Source organism: Pezoporus wallicus, unplaced genomic scaffold (genome assembly GCF_028554395.1).
Source record: "Pezoporus wallicus isolate ANWC-B61680 ecotype Strahan unplaced genomic scaffold, APGP_CSIRO_Pwel_v1 scaffold_13428, whole genome shotgun sequence".
NCBI classification, from domain to species: domain Eukaryota; kingdom Metazoa; phylum Chordata; class Aves; order Psittaciformes; family Psittacidae; genus Pezoporus; species Pezoporus wallicus.
The window spans coordinates 2,953,457-2,972,332 of NW_026637482.1; the positions used below are offsets into that span (position 1 = coordinate 2,953,457).

Genomic DNA, 18,876 nt, shown 5'->3' on the forward strand with positions numbered 1-18,876 from the left:
CCACTGGCCCAGCCACATGCTGTACCATGGGGTAGCACTTAGCCAGTCAGCTCTCCCTTTTTATTTTCCAAACACACATCCATTGCTACTACTATAATTCTTCTGGATCCATTGGAGATGCACCCAGAGATGAACACAGCAGGAGTCAACTCACTTCATGTGTGGGCAATACAACACCTCTACTTCTAACTGCCCAGCTGCAAATTACTAACATGTAAAATTTGTACCCAAGCAAGAATTTTGCCCATTTTCTACTCACCACAACCCAGAAACATGGCACCATCTCCTTTCAGGAAGGAGATCAGCTCCAACAGAGGAGGTACCCCTCGCAAAGGGAAGGGAGGCTCACAAGATATCAAAGCACCAATTCTGGATTTTACATGCCTCACTCATTTTGGGAAATATTTTGATTGATGGCCACCAGTTTGACAACCTGAGGATTGCGACCCACCGAAGACCTTCCTTCTGTCTGCTCTGTGTGCACAGCACTTGTACAACTGAGAGGGGCTGTCCCCCTTGCTGTGGTTTGGGGCTCTCACCTTCTTGTACTTGTGGGGGAAAGTGAACCTCTCGATGGTGTTCTGGACAGCACCACGGCTCACACTGCCCAGCCTGTCCTCCAGCTGCAGCAGCTCCTATGGCACAGCAACAGCAGCACAGCAGCATCAGCATTGATCCTAGGCACGAGGTCCCAGCAACCCACCATACCTGCTAGTGACCAAGGCTCCCTGCTGCCCTTTCCTTCACAGAAATGTTCATCAACCCCAAAGCAGTCACGCTAAAATGATGGATCTGAGCTTTGGTATTTGGGCTAATAACTAAAGATTCAAGGCAAAGAGCAGGATATCCAGCAATTCAGAAATTAGGGTGGAGTTTGAGTTCTGTTGGGAAACAAAACCATGCAGAACTGAAGCATTTTCATAGAATCCAAGAACTGTTTGTGTTGGAAGGGAGCTTAAAGCTCATTCACTCCAAACCCCTGCCATGGGCAGGGACACCTTCCACTAGAGCACCTTGCTCCAAGCCCCTGTGTCCAACCTGGCCTTGAACACTGCCAGGGATGGGGCAGCCACAGCTTCTCTGGGCACCCTGTGCCAGCGCCTCAGCACCCTCACAGCAAAGAGCTTCTGCCTAAGAGCTCATCTCAGTCTCCCCTCTGGCAGGTTAAAGCCATTCCCCTTGTTCTGTCTCTACAGGCCCTTGTCCAAAGCCCCTCTCCAGGTTTCCTGTAGCATCCTTAGGCACTGGGAGCTGCTCTAAGGTCTCCCTGGAGCCTTCTTTTCTTTGTTGACAGACATGGAGAGAGTCAGTCAACCTCAGCCAGATGCAGGCACTTTGGAGTAAACCAGCTTTTACCAGACCTACTCAAACAGCTATTACTAAAATTGCTGTAAGACTCAGTGCAACTGCCATGCCACAAAACACGAGTTTATGCCAGAGCTTCCATATATTCCCAGCATTAAAAGTTAAATGATAATTCCAGCCCCTGAGATACATACTTCATAGCTCTCCCTCACAGCTGATGTGTGCCTGCTTGGGTTCAGTCCCTGAAGAGCAAGTAGCTGCAGCTGAGGATAAGGGTAATTTCTGATTTCATGAACAACCTGCGAGAAGCAAGGGAGAAGAATAAAGCCACCTGTACTGCACATTGAAATCCCTTGTGTACCTTGACTTAAATCAAGTGCCTTGAAAATCTAAAACAAAAGAGCAGACTGGCACCTTTCCTCAGTGGAAGCATAGTCATAAGAAAAAAAAAAAAGGTTTTATTAAAAAAATCTCCTATAAATGATAACTAAGAACATGCATTTCTTCCGAATAAACTGTTTCAATGTTCCTGTTGCGTTCATAACATTGCAGCGCCAAACTCTAAACATGGATCAGCTGCAAAGGGGATTTTATTTTATTTAGTTTTAAATGGGTGGATTTCTTTCTGTCCACATTTTGATTTTTTTAAGTGTCACTGTAGTACACAGGTGTCAGGGTCTAACTATGGGGACGAGTTAAAAACACCTTGGTAGGTTTTCTGAAGATGCTTTAAGGCCTAGAAGTGCTTGGCATGACTCAGCTCCAAACATGGCACCCTGCTAGCAGAAGGGCCAGCAAATGACCCCAGTCAGCCTATCTTCTCATCAAATCCCACCTCCACCTGTGATAAACCTCTACAGATGGCATCAAGGCTGATGTAGTGAGAAAAGACATGACAAGGAATGATCTTCTGAGCCCAAGGAAAGGATCACCTATCACCAATCTTTATTCATACACAGAGTTCTGGGAGACCGTAGTTTGTTCCAGTGTTAATACTATTAGTAATAACTGCTGAGTCTCTCACATGCTGCTCAGGTTTTGCAGACCAGTTTGTGAGCATGGTGCTGCATGCGTTTGATCAAACGTTTTCAGAGCAGCTGAGCTTTTCTTTCCTTTCTCTAATCCAGAGTGCAATGATGCAACATTATCCTTTCAGACACTCCCTCCCACGGCCGGAGATAAGTGGGATTCACAGAAGACAGGTGATAGAAAGATAGCAGCCTTTATTTTGACTGCCTTCTGGCAGACAATGCATAAAACATTTCTTGGTAAAAACGTCTCACTTACCATCTGTGTTGAGGATGTGCTTCTGGGGAAGTGGTGCATCCGAGGTGTAGCTAAGTAATGCTGATAGGGCTGAGGGACCGGACGGACCTGGAACTGGGTGTGAGTCAGTCCCGCATCGACACTGAGGTCCCTGTGGACACGAGGGTGAGGATATGGATTTTAGATTGGAGATTAGGAACAGTTACTTCACCAGAGGATGATCAGGCATTGGAACAGGCTGCCCAAGGCAGTGGTGAAGTCACCATCCCTGGAAGCGTTCATACACCATGTAGATGAGGCCCTTAGTGACGTGGTTTAGTGGTGGCCTTGGCAGTGCTGGCATAATGGTTGGACTGGATGAACTTAAAGGTCTTTTCCAACCTAGTTTATTAAATGATTCTATATTCCTATGGCTTTGACTGCATGGTTGTATTGCATGGCTTATACCAAGTCAGGTAATGCTCAAGGGCAACCTCCACTGGTGGGATGTGGGCTGCTGTGGGTTCCTCAACACTGGGTGATGCTACTGCTTGGAAAGGAGTTTCCTCCATTTTGGGCAATCCCTCATGCCTGTACCAGCTCGAAGGAGTAAAGGGTTGCTTTTATGTCAGTTAGCTTTTGTGTTGGCCAATGTCAAGAGCTGCACAGACTCAGCCTGCTAATTTCAGAGCAAGAGCATGTTGGTGGCTCTGATCAATACCCAGGCTTGGTAACTCAATCTGGTCAGACCAGGTACTCCCCATGCTGCAAATAATTACATTTTGCTTTGAATATTTAGTGGGAATACAGCTAATTGCTCAGGAAACACACCAATGAATCATCCACAGTAGTTAGGAGCTGATCAGGCACCATCTGGGGGCTTTTAGATGTATATGTGCTTTCCTTGGAGATCTCCCAACCTACATCATGGTAGGACCTGGGGAGGCATGGGAGACTGCACCTCGCCTTAACCCAGCCTCAGGAAGCTCCAGAACTGTTCTGTGTGCAGAAGGTAAGAGATTTATGGATGAGACTGATGTAGGAAAGGGTGTCACACCACCAGCAGTCCATCACCAATGAATTGTAGAATCATAGAATGGTTGGGTTGGAAAGGACGTAATGATCACTCATTTTCAAACCCCTGCCACAGGCAGGGACACTCCCACTAGACAATGAATCAGGACATCCCCGATGGTCTCACTTGCATGCATGCATCCTGGCCTGGGCAAGCAGAACTGGGAGCTCATCTTGGTGAGTTTGGGTGGATTTTTCCTCCAGAAAAATAATTCATCTCAATCCCAGGGTTTGGCATGACCAAGATCCTGGCAAACTCTACAGCTCTGCTCAGTCCAGCATGCAGAGACAAACTGCAACCCCATCCCCAAACTGTGTGGAGGGGATGAGAGAAGACCTAACACAGATCCTCTGTCTATAATCCAATTAGCTGATCCCTTGTCTGTCCAGCTAGAGTGTCTCAGCAAACAAGTCATCATTCTCTTTATCATAATTACAAAAGCCAGTGCTGTAATAACCATTGTCTTCACATTTACCAGAGCAAAGCTAATTAGATCACAGGGGTGTCTTCCCATTTCAGCTTTGAACTTCCTTTCCCCCACATGGAGGACAGCAGCAGTGAGTACCATGGCTTGTTAGGAGCAACCCAGACGTGTCCTCCAGCAGCTGGGAAACTGCTTTCACCCAGCAGCAGATAACAGCTATGAAGGGACAGTAAATGCAGGAATCCTTTGGCCAGAACCGCCTGCATACCAGGCACCAGATCCTGTGCTCTAGTACTCCCTCATAAGACACCCCACATTAAGGTGAAGCAAAAAGGGACTATCTTTGCTGGGCCTGTGCTAGCCATGTGCTAGCCAGACAAAACCTGGCAGAGGATAAGAGACAGCAGGCGACTGGAAAGAGCACAACCAGGGTGAGAAGCTGCAGGACTGGGCACATTCCAGCTCCTGTGTCACAATTTTGGATGTTTATCCAGTTGCTTAAGACTGTTCCCAGGTAGATGGAAGGCTCAATTGGAAATCAGGAGGCTTTGGATCCATTCCCAGCCCTGTCAGTGGCCTGATGCATGACCTTGACCACTTCCTCTCTGCCTTCCCGTATTCACTGTCTAAAAAATAGATGTGATAATCCCTGGAGTGCTTTGAGATTGAGGGCTGCAGAGATCTCTCAAAGATGAATGGCCATCACTGACTTGTACAAGTAATTGCATTAACAGCACTGCTGAACTGTTTGTGCATTCATGCATCCAAAGCCTTACAATTGGATACTGAGGCCCCTGAAGTGATGCTGTGGTAGTACAGAAGGGTCCGAAGCAGAAGACTTCATGGAATGGTGTTTTCTTAGAGTTTGGGGTTGAATAAGCAAAGCACATTAGGTGAAGAAAACCAAAACCAACCATCATCTTCTAGCCTGTGTTGCATGGATTTCTGTACAACGTCTTGATGTTCAGATGCAAGGTTCAAGAACTGTGATGCTTATGGTACATGGGCTGCCAACAACCAGCAAGTCAAGGATAACAGATTGAATGGTCATCACTGAATACAAATGCAGAAGATGACTTAAGGAACTAAATGGGAGTTTATGTATTCTTCACCAGGGGATTTTAATCAAAGTTGGGCTGCCTGAGATGACTGATCATGTTCAGATCTTCCTTCTATCTCCATTTCTCGCAACAGTGCCTACAACTGCTGCTGCTTATGCGGTGGTAACACATTAGAGCAAAGTTTTTATATCCATCACTGGGCAAAACTCTACGTGTGCCCCAAGGGGAAGTGAGTCACCCAGATATATATACACAGTATGCGATTTCTGTCATCCTTACTCCTTCGGTTTTATAAGGCTATGGAGCAACACAGGGAGGGGAAAGGAGGGAGGAGGAGGGGAACATAAAGTGATGTTTTATCAGATCCTTCTAATGATTATAATTAAACATTCTGCTACAAAACTGAGGCAGAAAGAATGGCTGTACCCAGATGGTACACGAACAGTTTTGCAAACTGATCTGAACAATGTTATCTTGGCCAAATTTAACCCACAGTGGTGCCAGTAATGGGAACACCTGAGAAGAAAACAGCAGAAGGATCTGGCCATACCTTAATCTGTGTATTATTAACCTGGAGGGGGAAAACTCCCCCTATGTTAAAAGGACTCTCCATTTGCAGAGTGAAGTGCTCAGATGTTAGAAAATGCCATAATTAAGATTTCCTGTACCATTTTATTTTGCTCCCCTTGTGCATACTCATTGTGATTGTCTCTAATTACATGTTCACATTCTATTTCTTCCATTCAGTGAACAGAATGGACTTTCCTCAGCTACAAAGCTCAGAATTATGTTTTTATTTTCTTATTCTTCCAAATAGGGCCCTATTAATACTAACTGCGCAAGAGCTTGAGACCTGCTCTGAAAATGAAACGGCCAATTCCCTGCTCGTTTGTTCCAGGGTATGGAACACTACAGTGGGAGAACAATTAACAACTATTAATTCATTCACACCACCCTGCAGGGCAGGTCAGCACAGTGCTCCCTAATTTAGACAGAAGAAGCTGTGGTCACTGTTTCTTGAATGCCTGATGGACAGCAGGAGATCTAGCTTGGACAGAGACATTGGTCTACAGGACCCTGGCTGTGACCTTCAGCAGGAAAAGCCCCTGGGGAAGACAAATGCTTGGCTGCATGCTCTGTCCATGGATGAAGAGTTACGGGCAATATCAACACCTCAATGTGATCATACACATGCATATAGAAGGAGCAAGTTCAGAGGAGGCCATGAGGATGACCAGGGGCTGGAGCACCTCCTGTATGAAGATGGGCTGAGAGGATTCAGTCTGTCCAGGCTGGAGAAGAGAAGGCTGCATGGAGACCTCAGAGCAGCCTTCCAGTATCTGAAGGGGGCTACAAGAATGCTGGAGAGGGACTTTTCATCAGGGACTCTAGTGACAGGACAAGGGGTGATGGGTTTAAATTTAAACAGGGGAGATTTAGGTTAGATATGAGGAAGAAATTTTTTACTATGAGAGTGGTGAGGCACTGGAAGAGGCTGCCCAAGGAAGCTGTGAATGTTCCATCCCTGGCAGTGTTCGAGGCCAGGTTGGACAGAGCCTTGTGCAACCTGGTCTGGTGGAAGGCGTCCCTGCCCATGCAGAGGGTTGAAAGCAGATGATCTTAAGGTCCTTTCCAATCCAAACCATTATATGATTCTGTAAGTGCTTCAGCCAAGATGTCCCTCCCTAAGATGAGTTTCCTATTGCACACATTGTATCTGTTGAGCTGAACCATTAACTTCCATGAAGCACTGATCCATGGTGACATTCATAAACACTTGTACCCTTCCAGTGCTTTTCAAATACATCATTCTAAACACTAGTGAAATATGGAAGACTTACCAATCCGTGCCTTCGGCTAAATACCTGGGCTGGGGCCCTATGGGTTGTGGAGTTTGCAGTTGGTGGCTGAAGTCAAAGCTGGGGTGTAGGCGATGAGGCTGGACAGACATACGTTCTTGAGCCCGCCTGTGGGGAGGAGACAGAGTGGGTGAGCCATGTGGCATCACTGGTATGTACAGCTCCTGCTCAAGAGTATGTGTCAATGAACCAAGGGACAGAAACAAACGGTTGGGCTTGTGAATATGCCCCATCCCTGGGTTCAAGGCCAGGTTGGACAGGGCTTGGAGTAACCTGGTCTAGTGGAAGGTGTCTCTGCCCATGGCAGCAGGCTGGAACTGGATGGGCTTTAAGATCCCTTCCAACACAAACGAGGCTGGGATTCTATGTGTTCAAGAGAAAAGAGTCCAGACAGGTGTCAGGGATGATAGGAAGAGGCTATGTTATTTACTCATGGTCACCACAGACGTAATGCAGACCTTTGCTTTCCCCCACTGCCATGGCATCCACTTACACTCACTTTACAGGAGATGCTATTACTCTCGTGGAGAGAAAAAGAGGAAACCAAACAACTTCTTCCTCAGCAGCTTTGTGCCATTTGCACTATTTTATTTTTCACTGCCAGCCCCATAAACAAGACAAGATAAAACGTGTCCCTGCTTCAGCCATTATCTATCATCATAAAGAAGCTGCAGGTTGTCTCGTCTCCCCATGCAGTCCATAAACTCCTGGGAAACCTCATTCATAACAGGATTACTGAGGAGTAACTGAAAGCAGAATTTACTCTCGCTGGCCTTTGACAGTATTTCTCTGGATGATGGACAGGGCAGGCTGGGATCCACCTCCTTCTCCCTCAGCTCTGCTGCCCTTGCAGGCAGGTAAAGGAAAATAGTAGAAAACGCAGCAAGGTTTTTCTGAGGATTTGAGTCTCTTCTCTTGATTATTGCTTATTTGAATTACTTAGGGGTAGCGCATGTGCTGCTCGATCAGTATCCCCATTTGGAGAAAGACAAGGTGGATGCACAAGCAGGATTTGCATTACGGACTCATACACCTTGCTCCCTGCTGAGTCCCTGCTTACCAGTGGAGCCATCACAAAACAAATCTATGGGAAAACACTAGAGCCAATGCATCAGGGAAGAGCTAGATAAAGAATTTTTCATGCAGCCACAGTTCACAGGCTTCAATTTTATAGACACAGCCCAGATTCCTGTTACTGGGACCTCATGCCTGTAACCTATGAGGTTTCTGACACCCTCCTCTGATGCAGGTGTGCTTTCAGAAACAGGATGTGGGACTAGGCAAGATGTTCCTGACCTTTTCCACACCACAACCCACTTCCAAATGTAACACTGACAGCATCCACCAAAGCAGCTTCTTCATGGAATTATGCTCTGTGCTTTTATTTGAATTCAGCTTATGACTAAGAGATAAACACTTGTATCATCAGTGCCTCAGCCTTGCACATATTTGCTACCCAGTTATTAACTAATCATTAAATCCACCTAAAACCCCAGCTTATGCAAAACAAAACAAGGATGGGAAGAACACACAATTTTCAGGCAGAAAGAGTATGGAGAGAAAGTGTTTTCTGTCTGCAGCATTCTTTCCATATGAAGCATTATCACAAAGACTCATCCTCTGATTCTTGATCCATGGGTACAACCCACAAATAGCTTCCATATGTCTCCAAAAAAAGCATTCCTCTCCTACGTGCTATCTAAACCCCTCTCTCAAGAAACACAATCAGGACAAGGCCAGGCATCCATTTCCACCTCTGCTGAGTAAGTCTCTATGCAGTCATGAGCCCAGTCTGAATTTAGGCTGCTTTCTGTGACTGAATGTGCTGCAGGTCAACAGCATCATTCCCTCATTGAGCTGGAAAGCCTACCTTGACCCAAAGCAGAAAGGTCTTCATGTGCAAAACCTGATGGGATGGGTGGGTACAATCTCTGACCTGGTTTTGAAACAGGAGCTGTGATGAGGTAGCTCATAGAGTCTATTGCTTTCTGTTACATGAAGAACATGAAGAACAAGTAACAATAATAGATGACCATGGAACATACTAGATGAACACGTTCTGTATCCCCTTGGGAAAGGTGTACCTGCAGGTGCAACTTGCCCTGCATCTTCTCTTCTGGTGGATGCATTTCAGGGGTACACAATGAACTTATTTGTGAAGAAAACCCAGCATTACCAGCATGCGACTCTGAAATGGGTACAGAGAAGGGCAATGGAGCTGGTGAAAGGCCTGGAGCACAAGTGTGATGGGGAACAGCTGAGGGACCTGGGGGGTTTAATCTGGAGAAGAGGAGGCTCAGGGATAATCTTATCACTCTCTGTAACTACCTGAAAGGAGGATGGAGCCAGGAGGGTGCTGGTCTCTGCTCCCAAGGAACAGGTGACAGGACAAAAGGAAATGGCCTCAAGCTGCACCAGGGAAGGTTTGGCTGGAGATTAGGAACAATTCCTTCCCCAAAGGGTGGTCAGGCATTGGAACAGGCTGTCCAGGGCAGTGGTGGAGTCACCATCCCTCGAAGTGTTCACAGACTGCATAGTGACATGGTTTAGTGGTGGCCTTGGCAGTGCTGGGGTAACAGTTTGACTTGGTGAACTTAAAGGTCTTTTCCAACCTATTTGATTCTATGATTCTATGCCTCTACATACTTTCAGGGTTTTGCAGGAGCCGCTCTGCTGAAGTGAGGCTAAGATAGGCTCTCAGTATCCTACAAGACAAGTAGGGTCCCCTTACCTGTGATGAGGCATAAGCCGGCGGTGCTGTGCCTCGAGGAGCTGCTGCTGGAGGAGGTATTGCTGGTGTAGCGCCTGAGGTAGGAAGGAGGGTCCGGCCATGTCCTGGAAGGGCAGGGCTGGCACTGGGGCCAGGGGCTGGTGCAGGGGACCACTGTGCTGGTGTGGGGGGGCCATGTGAGGAGTCAGCCCCGGCTGGGGCTGCACTGCATGGGGCAGGGTGAAGTCAGCAGGGAGCTGAGGCTGGGGACCCAGGTGGAAATGCCGGCAGGAGGTAGCATGGGGATGCTGAGACCTTTGAAATGGAGCACCTGGAAGAGAAGATCACAGCTGTCAAGGGGGCCAGTGGCAGCCAGGGCAGCCCAGCACAGTGGTTGGCCATCCAGGGCAGCCCAGCTCACTGGTTGGCCATCCAGGGCAAGAACTGGGCAAACATCAGTTTTCTTCTCTGCTAAAAGGGTTAAAAAGAAAGAGAACAGGTCAGTTAACATTGATTACATGGGAAATATTGATTTTGACTAATAGCTTTTCTCCTCCAAAGAACATTAGAACCAAAACATATGTTTGAGTTCAGTGTGAATTTTGGCTCCAAACTGAAGTGTGTAGTGATCAAAACTACTCCAGCTTGGTTTGGTTTTCCTGTCTTAAAGAGAAAAGAAGAAAAAATTTAATAGTGCCTGTAGTGATAGGTCAAGGGGTGATGACGTTAAACTAAAAGAGGGGAGATTCAAACTAGGTATAAGGAAGAAATTGTTCATTGTGAAGATTGTGAAACACTGGCATAGGTTGCCCAGAGAGATGGTAGATGCCCCATCCCTGGAAACATTCAAGGCCAGGTTGTGCATAGCTCTGAGCAACCTGGTGCAGTGGAAGATGTCCCTGCTCATTGCAGGGGGCTGGAACTAGATGACCTGTGAAAGCCTCTTCCCAGCCAAACCATTTGATGATTCTGTGATATAGCCTCCGCATTTTAGGAAAGGGAAAAAAAACAACTGTTTACCAAAATATGTTTCATGGGTTATGAGCTCACTGAAGTTTTCAAAGCTTACTGACTTTCTAAGACATTCAAGGTATTTCTTTGCCTGTCTAAATATGTCTCATAGGCAAGGAAATAATCTCTGCTCTAAGAAACTGTCTTTCGCTGACTACAGGACATGATTGAGACCTTCCACTTCTGAAGGTCAGGATTAAGACCACGTGTCTTTGCTGAGACCCTTCAATAGCCCATCCTTGTGAGCTGCATGCAGGGAGAGGGTGGCTGCAGGAAACACACAGCAACAGCTATGAGACCAGCCATGAAACTGATTGGAATGAGGAAGAAATGAGGTGTGAAAGACATCTCTGGTGGAGCCTTTTGCAAAACATCTGTCACGGGATTGTGCCTTGTTGGATAGGCCCTTGGCCCAATATGGCATGTTAATTTACAGGCATCATGGTAAAATTTCTGTCTCTTCAACTAGGGAAAGATTCAACTCCAAGGTGAAGAATGGCTCAAGTGAAGTTATTATAGATGCCTCTTTGCTGAGGATCAGCCTCAGAATAGAACATCTGTCCTTTAGTGATTTGAACACCTTCCTAAAAACCTCCTCTTCCTCTTTTAATCTTTGCCAACGGCACAAAATACCCAGGAACAACAGCACCAGGAGACACTGAGTGTCATCCCAAGACATGGACATCATGCCTTCTTCACACAGATCGCTTCTGCTCCCATCTCCCATCTGTCAGCAGGCAGGTTAAGTCCATCACAGCAGCTCAGGGAGCCCTGACTGCTCCCTGTTCATACCCCTATGCAAAAAGGAGATGCACAAAGCATGTAAAATACCAGCAAGGGAAACAATGGGAGAAGACCTAACAGAAGCAAATGGTTTGCAAAACTGTGTGTAAGTAATTACAATATCTCTTAAATGCAAGATAATCCTCCACAGTGCCCCTCTGAGAAAGGCAGCAGGTAACAAATATGTGTGCCACCAGCAGCAGCACTTCTTAAGGTGATAATTTCTCATGCTGTCAGATAACAGTGTGATTTGACTATGTTATCAATTAAAACCAGAGGAGGTGGGATCAAAACTGCCATTCTTCGGTGACAGAGCCGCAAACCCAGATCCAAGAGCCGTTCACATACCCCACTCCCCCCCAAATATTGGTCATATTTGTTGCTGTCACCAATTCACTGTAAGCCACGGCATGTAAAGGCTGAGTAATGAAATGGGAATTCTGTGCTGCCCTGGCACATTGCCAAAGCTGAACATCACCATAGTCATGGGGAGATGCCTCCTAACTGCTGTGTTAGTTGGGTACTTGCAAAGCAATTCATGGTGAATTGCTCAGCCTTTAATGTCCATGGATTCCTCCCCATGGAAAGTTGCTACTGATGAGCCATTTTACACCTCCAGGTCTTCACAGGGCCTGAAAACAAGGTGCAAGAGCAGGTAAAAGTGCTAGCCCCTCTGTGCACCACTTGTCTGTGACCGTAGTGTAGTTGTATTTCAGACAAAAACAGCTTAGAGTGACACAAGACACTGAAACTTAAGTGGTATTCCCACACATTTACTGGGACACACTGTAGCACACAAGTAGAGCAAAAAAAGTCTGTCTCTCATCTCTTGATGCCTGGTGCAACTTTAGCTAAGGATTTCCAGCCTTTTTTTTTGTATCTTGGGAGGCCTTAGTCCGGTATAGTGAAACATCTGCAGGACCTGCCAAACCCCAGAGCATCCTCCACGAGCCATATTGCCTAGCAGTGGCTGCAGGAAGGCGATGTTGTCCTGGGATCAGCAAGGCAGAGACCTCTCAGGTCACTGAGCTTGAGGTTTGGTCCTCATCCTACAGGAGGGTTCTCCTCCTTTGGGATACTTTTGGTTTTGCAGGAAGAGAGGTCAGCCAGGTCTTGGATGTTTTTTTTGATGGTCTACCTCAAAGGAACCTAGCAGGGTCATCAGCTTTCCTGCAAATACCTCTCTTCTCCAGCTAAACAGGGAGGGAGAAGCGCAGTGTCATTGCTGCAGAGGTAACACAGTCCTCACTGGCCCCAAGAGGTTTTTGACCTGAGGCCAATCTGGAAACACAGGGCCCTATGTCCAGCCTGCTGGCCAGAAGGACCGACCTACCCTGCTATGTGAGCCCGCTGACATGCTCCTCCTGGGGGCACGAGTCGCTCCAACTGCTCATATCTCAAGCCATGGAGCACTGATTTCTCTGAGCTCACTGTCAGGCTGCCCATCAGCCAGAAATCCTTCTTTCCTTGTCCTGTTGGTTCTTCCTTTCATTTAAGTCCTACTGTTGTGTCAGATGATGACAGCTCAGAGCAACATCAGATCAGCAGCTCTGAGATGAGCAGTGCGTCACATCTGTCAGCAAAGCAGATGACTTATTGCAGTTTTGTGCAGGCTCCCATTAACTGGTTGAGGCCAAATGTCACTAAAATCAGGGACGTCTGTCTCAATGCAAGCATCTAAACTGAGCTATTTCTCAGCAGAGCACAATGCATTTCTTCCCTTTCCATAACCCTTTCTGCCCTCTTCACATTAGTTCCCCATGCTCTTCTGTTGACCATACACATTTGCAAGGTCTGTTTCTGCAAGGGCTGTTTTGAAAGGGCTGTTTTTCGTAGCCCTCCCACCCACCCAGGTTTCCATCATGGGCAACCCTGGTTGCTTTCCATGGTCTTGGCCTCAGCTAAGCTCCAAGGGCAGCTAATGTCTACGCTGGTTTTCAAAGCCAGGTTGGGTGATACGGTTTAGGGTGAGGTGTCCCTGCCCATGGCATTGGGGCTGGAACTTGATGATCTTAAGGTTCCAACCCTAACTGTTCTATGATTCTATACCTAAGCCTAGATAATCCAAGTCTAAAAAGGGACACCTCATACTAGACCATGTCACCCAAAGCTCTGTCCAACCCTGGCCTTAACACTGGCAGGGATAGAACATTTACTACTTCCTTGGGCAGCCTGTTCTAGTGCCTCACCACCCTCACGGGGAAGAATTTCTTCCTTACATCTAAACTGAACTTCCTCTATTTCAGTTTAGCCCCATCACCCCTTGTCCTATCACTATAGTCCCTGATGAAGAGTCCCTCTCCAGCATCCGTGTGGCCCCCTTCAGATACTGGAAGCTGCTCTGAGGTCTCCACACAGCTTCTCAGCCTGTCTTCATATGGGAGGTGCTCCATGATCATCATCATGACTCTCCAATCTGTGCTTTGTAAATTCCTGATGCTTCCAGAACACGAGTACAGATGAGTAGTGGCCCTGGCTGGCCTGACTCACCTCCACTGCTGGCATGGACACTGTGCCTTCACCAGGTTGTCAAGGACTCACCGTGGAGCTGGGTTTGCTATATTCCCCACAGCTACATAGCTTGGCGGTGCTGTGACTGCCATCTCCCTACCAGCACCATAAAGACCATCTTCAACTAAAAAGCCCTTGGGGAAGATTGCTTAATAGCTATATACAAACCACCCAAAACACTTAGCTGGAAGACGGTGTTAACATGCTACAGTCTCAAACTGAGGAGGTATAAATTTGTTTTTAGAAAGGCAACAGATGATGCAGGCATGTGGAGAGCTGAACCTGTTCTGCTGCTCACTGTTTCCACCCTTCCAACACAGCGGAAACCCGCGGGAAAACTCATCAAGTCCGCCTCAGTGCTGCTTTCTCACTTCCACAGCTTTTCCTCTTTCCCCCCTCTCAGTTCTACAGTTATATTTATTGTTTCTATACATTTTCTGAAGCAGGCTGGAAGTTTCTTATTAAAAGAAGTGCTGCCGCTTCCTTCATAGCCCCAGGTGAACCCTAACTTCATCTATTATTGCAGGTGGGTACATGACATCGAGTCACAGAATTGTACTGGTCTGATACTGGGTGTTTCTGTCACTAGGGAGTCTTCTTTAGCATCAGTCATGATTTGACTATGTCTATGGGCATGCAAATTTATAAATCCAGCAATATTTCACTCATAAAAGCTCAAGGGATCTGAGTTACCATTAAACACTATTGACCCATATCAGAGGTGAAAAGCCCTGGATAATCCTTGCAGGAAGGATGCTATGGAATTGATGAAAAGAAGACCCCAGAAAGCAGAACTATCTATTTCCACCGGCTTTCCTCATGGCAATCATATATTTGATGCAGTTAGGCTACTGGTAAGGGACAAGGATGATGCCTGGAGCTGGTGCTGGGGATAGGTATCTTGAGAAGACAGCTGCAGCCCAGGGAGCCCAGCGCTTTTCAGAGCAAAACAGAATCTGTCTAATGCTGTTAAGCTGCCTGTGATGCATGTGCATTTTTCCCCTGGGTAAGGCAACCTGGCCAGCTTGTCAAGGCATTCATGGTCTGCATGCGGGCATGCAGGGAATGGGGGGGTGTGGCGTGTGTGTGTGCAGTGGAGAGGCTGGAGCTGGTTTCACATCTTGATCCCATCACTCAGACAGGGAGATGGCAGCTCCTGGCTTCACTCACCAACAGGCTTTGCCACCACAGAAGATATGCCTATTGCAATCAGAGCTGTGCTGGCTCAGCTGTTTCACACTGATTACAGTCCCCACAATGCCTCCTTCTGCACTGGGGATGCAGATAAACCCCATAAAGAGGAGCCATCATCGGTGCCTTTCCAAGCACTGGGCTCTGCAGAGAGACTGCCAGGCTTTTAATAACCCAGAAGCCTGCAGCTTGTTTCCCTGGACATGCATTAAGATTCCCCACAGAGACAGCAATGCGGCGGGAAGTTAGCATCTGCCCTGGTAGCATAGAGCGAGTGAAAGCTGAAATCGTGGGAGCAGCTCCAGCTTCATGTAGCACAGGAGAAGGACATCAGAGGGGCTTCACAATGTGTTAGCAAAGAACCTTCTAGTTGCCCAGTGCCATCAGCCATGTGTTAACTCTTTGCAAATAATATGTGAATATATGCTTCATTTCTGGCAGTGTTCAAGGCCAGGTTGGATGGGGCTTGGAGCAACCTAGTCTAATGGAAGGTGTCCCTGCCCATGGCAGTGGGCTGGAACTGGATGAGCTATAAGGTGCCTTTCAACCCAAACCATTCTATGATTTCTATGATACCCTTATTAAACAAGTTAAACTGACTTACTAACAGGAAATGAGAGGTGACAATGCACCTGAATAATACAAAATGAAAGAAATAAACCCCCAGAGCAAATCCACAATATATTTAGCTACATAAAATTTAGAGGTCTTGAAAAGAGGGAGATACCATGCATCTCACTCCTATTATAGGACAGCAAACTGCAGGGCAAGGAAATAGGGTCAAGGAGGATCAAATAGGAGGAGGAAAGAACCTGAGAAAAATTTATCAGACAGGAAAGCATGTGCCTCGCTTTCAGCACCTTTGCTAACAGCTTTCGCATTTCATTTAGCAAATGGCAAGAACAGTGTCAAAAATAATAGGGACCCGGCTCAAATCCAGCCCCGAGAGTGCAGCCTGCTGTCCTGTACCTCTACTGCCATGCAATAGGTAGTGCCATGGCCAGGAAAGGAGCAACCCCAGCACACAATAGCAATGGATAAAGAGCATTCTCATTGGTGCTATTCATTTGGCCAGGCTGTGCAGTGCCAGGAACCAAGTCAGGATGGATACCTTGCATTACTCAAAAGGATGGTCTGCTGTGGTTGGGTCTTGGGTATATCATCCTCCTATTCAGTCTTGCACATTTGATGGAAAGGGAACACAAAGGACTTTAGAGAAACGGGGCTGAAATGGGCTCCTCCACAGGCATTAATGGGTCATTGACACCAAGTATCTCACCTCTGAGGACCTCTGTGCAGGCACAGCAAAATACAGCTTAGGCCATCCCCAAAAATACATAAACACGGACCTCAGACTAAAGATTGCCCCTGCCTGCTTGTACAGTCCCCATTCAACATCCTCTAATCCTAATTAAGTCTCTCATTAATTGCTGAGTGACATGAGCTGGCTTGGCTAGAGCATAGGCTCATGCACACATTCACATGATCCCTAACACTGAGCAAACCATCTTCTCTCCTGCACACCATGGGGTAAAAGCATATTCAGAGAAATGCACCAAAAAAAAACCCTAAGGTTTTAGGTTTTTTTTAGGCTCCTTTTAAAGCCTAGGCTCAGCATTCAATGGCAAAATAAACCTGGAAATAATCAGCATTTATCAGTATATTTACTGATGTAATATATCAGTAGGGTTGGAGCAGTCTGGGTTAGAGCAATTCAGAGCAGTGGGAATGAAGAGCAGTGAGAGCTAGTGATGGGATACAGCCAGGCAGCCTGGCCCCATCACAGGAGAGAGGCAGCTGTTTATACAGCTCTGGATGAGGGTTTTTTTCCTGCAACCCTTTTCCATTAACTTCAGGAGGAAAAAAAAGAAAGTTTTGTTGAAGATGATGTTTCACAGAAGAGTGTTGAATTCAGCAATATTTTCCGAGGAGGAAGGAGAAACACTTCAGCAGCTTTGCTACACTTAAATTCGCCTTTTTGCTTTTATACTTCTCCCTTCATTTTAATTATAGCTTTAATCTCATGTATGGCATTCGAGGGTGTATTTATGATTTTTGGATCGTCACACCAAAGGGGAAAAAAAAAAAAGGAAAGCTAAATTTAATGGAAAGAAATCATTTTCTGAGGTTTAATGGTCCCAGCTTCACTCCTCCAATCCCAAACTCTTGCATGCCTGGAGGGATGGGTGGCCCAGGCATCCTGGCATGATGTTTCCCACCCAGCCCAGCTTTTCCTTCCCAAACTGCCCCATTTCTCACGGTTTTGGGCTCAGCTCCTCACATCTGCCAGGAAAGTGTGGAAGGCACATGGCTTTGGAGATGTTGCAAAACCCCTCAGCAACTTTTTCATAGCACTTCTCATTTCTGTTTGGTCTGAAGGCATCGGAAAGGGTGGAGAATGAACAGGCAAAAGAAATCACCCCTCAATGCCCATGCTAAAAGCAGGGGTCACATCTCAGGTCTCAGTGATATTTTGGGGCTGCTCAGCTGTTTTCAGGGCTTATTCCCAAGTGAAACCTCAGCACTACCAAGGGCACAGAGGGTTCAGCTGGTACCTAAACTTCAAGGCAACTCCTGGGGCTTTGCTCATCAGCTACGCACCCCATTGTGCTCAGACGTCCCTTCTTCCCCAGCGTCATTCCAGCTCTTATGTGTAACCCGAACCCTGTTTTATGTGACACACATTGGGAAAGGCAAACAAAACTGGATCTTTTCCCAGTTTATTGGCAGGCACGTGGGCTTGACAGCTCTTCTCCAGGGTTTGGACTATTAGCTCAATTAAAAAAAAAAAGAAGAAAACAAAAAAAAAAAAAAAAACAAAAACCAGAAAAGTAGCCCCTTTGGTCAAAGAGGGCAAAAGAGCTCATCAACTTGTGGTTATAGTTACTAGCAGGGTGTTACATCCACGTGAATGGGTTCCCAACCTGTAAATGAGAAAATTAACAAGCGGAAGGACTTCATCCTCAAATTAAAAATAAAAAATCCTGACATGACAGCAATCTGTTATTTCGCTCTGTCTGCACAGAGCAATGAGGAAGCACTTGGAGCAAGCCCTATCCCTGTGCTTGGGAATGTAAAAATGTGCTGACTTGTGCACACAGGAGCCTTTGACTTTGACAGGCAGCAATATGCTGCAGCCAGTTGTTTGGAAAGCAAAATTCAATACTTGAGTTTCCAATGTTTCCTTGTTTTCATAGTGTCCAAAGTCCCCCCCAGCCCCAGATACTTGGAAGTGCTCAACACCTGCCTTGAAACACTCTTAACTGTTCCTAATAGGCAGCCAGGGGGGCTTGCAGAAGCTCCATCCTACCAGTAATGATAGGACACTCACGAATTGACAAAAACCCAAATCCATGGCGTAAAGAAAAAAACAGACATTGCAAGGAGCTGGCAGGGTCTTGAGCGTCATGCTGCATTGCTTACAGAGCTTCTTAATTCCGTGACAGCCACAACCAAAACCCTCCACCTAAAGGCTGCCAAACTTGGTAGGTCTGAAATCTGAATGCAACTTTAACCTTCCCCCAGAGAACACGTTAATGGGAAAAGCCGATGCCCTCAGCTGCCTTTTAAACCTGCTTAAGCAAATTGCTTTGTGATCCCACCTTGTGTCAGACCTGCATCCGCTCAGCACCACCCATGCCACACTGCAGCAGCTCAGACAGGAGCACAGTCCTTTGGTATTCCCATACCCGATGGGCACT

At 46.7% G+C, this 18,876-nt stretch overlaps 2 protein-coding genes across 2 annotated transcripts in view; one reads left to right on the plus strand and one right to left on the minus strand.

Annotated features, from left to right (window-relative positions):
• LOXHD1 (lipoxygenase homology PLAT domains 1) overlaps positions 1–18,876 on the plus strand; it is a 349,538-nt gene that overhangs the window by 182,564 nt on the left and 148,098 nt on the right.
• Positions 1–18,876, minus strand: part of ARK2C (arkadia (RNF111) C-terminal like ring finger ubiquitin ligase 2C) — a 50,420-nt gene that overhangs the window by 3,444 nt on the left and 28,100 nt on the right. Inside the window, exons 2-6 of one of the 2 annotated variants that reach the window (XM_057405724.1) lie at positions 9,701–10,010; positions 6,952–7,077; positions 2,593–2,722; positions 1,500–1,604; positions 540–635 (exon numbers count right to left, since the gene is read on the minus strand). In XM_057405724.1, coding sequence (XP_057261707.1) covers positions 540–635; positions 1,500–1,604; positions 2,593–2,722; positions 6,952–7,077; positions 9,701–10,010 — 767 coding nt within the window. The remainder of the gene's footprint in view (positions 1–539; positions 636–1,499; positions 1,605–2,592; positions 2,723–6,951; positions 7,078–9,700; positions 10,011–18,876) is intronic. The other variant, XM_057405725.1, reaches the window with a different exon arrangement.